The sequence below is a fragment of the Silene latifolia genome, chromosome X, assembly GCF_048544455.1.
Source record: "Silene latifolia isolate original U9 population chromosome X, ASM4854445v1, whole genome shotgun sequence".
Classification (NCBI taxonomy): Eukaryota; Viridiplantae; Streptophyta; class Magnoliopsida; order Caryophyllales; family Caryophyllaceae; genus Silene; species Silene latifolia.
Window position 1 is genome coordinate 153,748,915 of NC_133537.1, and position 5,793 is coordinate 153,754,707.

Below are 5,793 nucleotides of genomic sequence, written 5' to 3' on the forward strand. Positions count from 1 at the left end.
ATACCCCATCTTTGTAATTAATCAAGCATGAAGTTTTTAGAGTAGAAAATCCTCCTTTAGATTAGATTAGGAGTAGATTAGAATAGATTACTCTTTAATCTTTCCACAAATTACACATTAATCTCTCTTTAATTATTGTTCAAGTTTATTATTCAAGTTTATTATTGGGTAATTGAAGATTATTGGGTTATTATTGGGAGATTGACAACCTTCCATCAATCATCAAGTTTCTTCTATTATTCTTTGCATTATTATTTGGATCATCTCAAGTTTGGTATAAATCCTTTACTCTTTACTCTTTATTGTTTATTTCCTCATTCTATTATCATGTTTATACTTGTTGTGATGATTGACACCATTAATGACATGTTTCCCATGATAATGAGTGAGTAATTTCTTTAGCTAGGATTAGTGGGTAATTAGGGGAAACCAACATGGGATTGATTCATGCTTAATCTAATATGTTCACATGATTAAATTGCTTGCTTGTTGTGATGTCAACTTTATGCACATGTTATGTTTGATGAAATGCTAAGCCTATGAATCCTTGCATTTGCAACCATCTCTTATCTATTCAACTTGACTTGTAAGATATAAACCAACTCGAGTCTTGTTAGACCATGCATAGAAGTTGATTAGGAGGAAAGTAAGTCGACTTGTAGGTGTTGTACAATCTAATCGATTCGGCTCCGGGACCCAACTCTTCCTAAGAACCGTAAGACATAACCCAACTCGGTTCCTCCACAACATTAATTGCTTGCAACCTTGTAAACATGTTTGTATGATCAACACCGTGAATCCCCTATAACCCCATGATATCCTAGCACTTTTAATCAATTGTTTACATCTTTCCTTTTATTGCTCGTTCTACTTTATTGCTTGTATTAGTCTAGACACAACTACAAACCCAAACAAATTGTGACACTAGCATAAATTGAGATAGATAGACTTAGAACCCAAAGCACACCGTCCCATGGATCGACCTCGACTTACCACTAACTAGTTGTATGTTGAGTATTATAAATGTGTTTTGATTGGGCGTACAACGACACGGCCACGATCAGAAGACTTATGGAGAAATTTGGAGGATTTTGCCAGGACTCACAATAGACCATGGCTTGCCATGGGGGATTTCAATGATACAAGATTTCTGAGTGAGAGAAATGGTAATAGCGAAAGTTTAAGAAGACTATGTAATAAGTTCAATTCCTGGTTGGAATCCAATGAGTGGATTGATCTGAACTACAGTGGACCTGATTATACTTGGGTTAGGGGAAATACCACGGCTACAAGGAAATGGGCAAGACTTGACAGAGCCATTTGTAATACTTCGTGGAGAGTGATGTTTGAAGAAGGATCACTCCGTCATTTAATTCAGAACCAATTTGACCACTGCCCTATTCTTGTTAATACGAATGGCTTCGCACCAATCCCCTCTGTTTTGAGACCGTTTAGATTTCAGGCAGCCTGGTTATGTCATGACAGATTCTTTGAGTTCGTTAAGCAGAACTGGCAGAATGATCAACCTCTGATTCCTTTTGTTTTCAATTTCGCTGATATGCTACAGAACTGGAATCGTGAAGTTTTTGGCAACATTTTTTAGCGCAAGAGGAGCCTTGAAAGAAGATTACTAGGGGTGCAAAAGAAACTGTCAAGAGGCGGCCCTGGGTACCTTCTAAAATATGAGATGAAGCTGAAAAAACAACTAGACGACACCCTCCGACAGGAAGAGATACTCTGGTTTCAGAAATCGAGAATGGAGGCGATATGTGATGGTGATAGAAACACAAGGTTCTTTCACCTAAGCACTGTTATACGGCGCAAACAGAATCGAATTGAGGGACTCCAAAACCATGAAAGAAGGTGGGTATGGAACGCTGAGGAAGTTAAAACAATGGTACTGCAATTTTTCAAAAACGCTTTCACAGGCGAAGCTGAGACCATAGCTTTAGATGGCATTCCTACGGGTCTCTTCCCCATTTTAACGATGGAAGAATGAGTAAACCTGGACAAGAACTACACCACATCTGAAATTCAAGGTGCCCTTAACCAAATGTCACCTTATAAAGCTCCCGGTCCCGATGGTTTTCAAGCGATTTTCTACCAGTCACAATGGGATACGGTGTCACCAAGCCTTACTAGAATGATTTTTCAGGCTCTTCATGAGGAGATTTTCCCTGCAGGGCTATGTGATACGTTCTTGGCTCTTATCCCTAAAGTGGATCATCCTCAAAATCCATCTCAATTTCGTCCCATTGGGCTCTGCAATGTCTCGTTTAAAATAGTGACAAAAATGATAGTCAATCGACTCAAATCGTTTTTGCCTATACTCATTAGCCCAATGCAATGCAGTTTTGTCCCAAAGAGACAAATTTCTGATAACATCATTTTGGTGCAAGAAGTTCTACATTCCATGCGAGCAAAGAAAGGAAGAAAGGACTATATGGCTTTAAAATTAGACTTGGAGAAAGCCTATGATAGACTTGAATGGCCGTTTATCGAACATACACTCTCTGATATGGGGCTTCCTCTAAGAATGATCAGAACTATCATGAAATGCATAACCTTGTCGTCCTTATGTGTGCTATGGAATGGGGAGAAAACTGAGATTTTCAAACCTTCAAGAGGCATAAGACAAGGCGACCCGCTATCCCCATACCTCTTCACCATTTGTATGGAGAAATTGAGTCAACTGATACTCGAAGCAAGTAGAGTGGGACATTGGAAAGGTTTTAAAACCAGCAGAGATGGTCCTTGTCTAACTCACCTATTTTTTGCGGATGACATAATCCTATTTGGTGAGGCTTCTATTGAGCAAGCTTCAGAAATAAAGCGTGTTTTAGATGTCTTCTGTATGGCCTCTGGACAGAAAGTTAGCAACGCGAAATCCAGGGTTTTCTTCTCCTCGAATACCGAAGATGGACTAGCTGAAGATATCACGAGGGAACTCAGTATAGCCAGAACAGAAGATCTTGGAATGTATCTTGGAATGCCGACTATAAATGGTCGTGTATCCAAGGACACCTTTGACTTCATTATCCAGAAGGTGGATAAAAGATTATCGGGATGGAAGGCCAAACATATTTCCATGGTGGGACGTGCAACCCTCATTCAATCCACCCTATCTACCATACCCGCATATGCGATGCAGACAGCTAAGCTCCCACGCACCACGTGTGACGAATTAGACAAGAAAGCAAGGAGATTCCTGTGGGGTGGAGACTCAGAAAAACGTGGTCTTCACCTAGTCTCATGGGACACAGTCACTAAAGAAAAAGCTCATGGAGGTCTGGGTTTAAGATCTATGCGTCAAGTTAATGTAGCGTTCATGGCCAAACTGGGTTGGAGGATGCTATCTAAACCAAATTATTTGTGGGCTCGAGTTCTGAGACATAAATATTGTAAGGGCCGCTATGATATAAATATGTTTGAACCAAAGCAAGCATCCTCTAATGTTTGGCGAGGTATTGTTGAAGCTGTTGAGACTGTTAAGAAAGGAGTCCAATCTTCAGTGGGCAATGGAAGGAATACGCTGTTCTGGCTGCAAAACTGGGTAATGGACCGTCCGTTAATTGACTTTGTAACAGCTGAAATACCAACTCATCTGCAAGAAGCACGTGTAGACGAAATGTGGGATAAGAGCACAGGTTGGAGATGGGAACTCTTTGCGGAATTTCTACCAACTGAGGTTATTCAAACCATAGCTTCATACGAGCTCCTGCAGGGGATGGAGAATGCTGATACAATTTTCTGGTCTCGTAATTCGTCTGGAAAATTCACAATAAAATCTGCAATAAGGTTAATTCGCAATGAAACTCCAGAAGAACCAGAGAGCTACTGGAAATTGCCGTGGAAGGTTTGGGCGCCTCAGAGAATCAGACTATTTTTATGGCTAATTCTTCATGACAGAATCATGACTAACGTGAACCGAACAAAGAGGGGTTTCATCGAAGACCCAAGTTGCACAATTTGCAATGAAATGGAGGAGACCACGCTACATCTTCTTCGAGACTGCAGGGAAGCACGTAAGGTTTGGCAACTCTTCTCCTCTTCCACCACTAATCAGTTTTTTCAGATGAATTCGTTAAGGGACTGGATAACTATGAACCTGACGAGCCCAAGAAATGAGAGCCAGGATACTTGGCCGACTACTTTTGCAATTGTGATTTGGTGGATTTGGAGGCGGAGAAACTTCAGGAGTTTTGGAAGAGAAGATGAAATTCCGAACTGTATTTTCACTTTTCTAATGCAGAGAGTATGGGAGGTGAGAAACGCGAAGGAATCTGTTGACTTGATTGCAGATTTAAACAAATTCAAATACCATGAAACTTTTGTAAGGTGGGTAGCACCACCTGATGGATGGGTAGTACTGAATGTGGATGGGGCTTCAAAAGGGAACCCTGGGTCAGCAGGAGCAGGGGGCATTTTCAGAGACTCTGTGGGTAATATGCTGCTGGCATTTTCAGAGAGGTTGGGGAACGCTACCGTCACAAGAGCTGAACTGATGGCTCTGAAAAGGGGGATTATTCTAGCCAAGGAGAGATCTTTTCCAAGGTTAATCATTCAAACTGATTCGCAGGTGATGGTACATTTATTGGATGCTAGAGACGAATTACCGGCTGCACATTATCATCTTACCCAAATTTGTAAGTGCTTCTTGAATGCACATCCATGGAACATTGAAATACATCACATTTATAAGGAAGCAAATGGCTGTGCGGATTGGCTTGCAAATGTAGGGGTCAGACAGAATCCCCAACTGATAGTATGGGAACCGGGTGAAACGCCGGAGCACTTATTCCGCCTGATGCAGCAGGACACTAGTGGAGTTTCGTGGCCTAGGATGGTCCCCTCGTACGCTACCTAGCATGTTCCTGTGTAGTTTTGATTAGTTTGCTTTTGTTTTTTGGTTTGTTTTGCTTTCCTTGTTTTTTCCCTTCCGCTTTCTTTTAGGGTAATTCCCGCTTCTTGTAACCAAAAAAAAAAAAAAAAAAAAACATTTTTTAATTATAATTAACCAATCATTCTTATTTCAATTGTTTTATAAACAATAATCAATTTTAGTAATAAAACATTTTAACTACTAAAACAAATCTTATTTAATCATGTTACTATAAGATACGAATTCTCACGAATAAAATAAATTGTTCAATTTTAAGGAATTAATTAACTTGTATCGACATACAATTAATTAACTTATCAATTAAGGGAATTGTCCTATAGGTGTGAGCTTAAGGGATCAACTCATCACCACCGTCAAACGACAGTAATGTCAAACTCTAGTTACCAAGTCATTACCGATTAATGTTAATCAGTTGACAATATTATTGAATCATCCCCTCTGTATTCTTATTATGAGATTTAATCATGTGATCGCACTATTGTTGAGGACACTTACTCTATTAGGAAGTACTACCATCTCGGTTATCCGAGGTAATGTATATCAAATCGACTATAAAAGAACATACTTTAGATAAATAAGTTTAAGCGATTACATAACAAAATCCAAAAACTGTAAAGTGATACAACTGTTCCAAATTATCAAAACCAATTAAAAAGGAATATAAGTTCAACGACACAGCGGAAGACTCTAGTGACACGTTGTGACTCAATCCCAGCTATCCCTTGCGCAATCCATCTCATACCTACTCAATAACTGCTCACCATCCTTGAATGGATCACCACCGTTATTAAAACAATTAAACGAGGTCAGTTACTGATTACATAATATAAGATAAGCAATATCAACAATACATACAATCACCCAACTCCGTCACATCTCCAATCACCTGA

The 5,793-nt window shown here is 39.7% G+C and overlaps 1 protein-coding gene across 1 annotated transcript; it reads left to right on the forward strand.

Moving 5' to 3' along the window:
• Positions 1 to 1,123: 1,123 nt before the first annotated feature.
• On the forward strand, positions 1,124 to 1,603 carry LOC141618607 (uncharacterized). The gene has a single exon (XM_074435704.1). It carries the CDS (start codon positions 1,124 to 1,126, stop codon positions 1,601 to 1,603), a length of 480 nt encoding a protein of 159 aa, XP_074291805.1.
• The last annotated feature ends 4,190 nt before the right edge of the window (positions 1,604 to 5,793 follow it).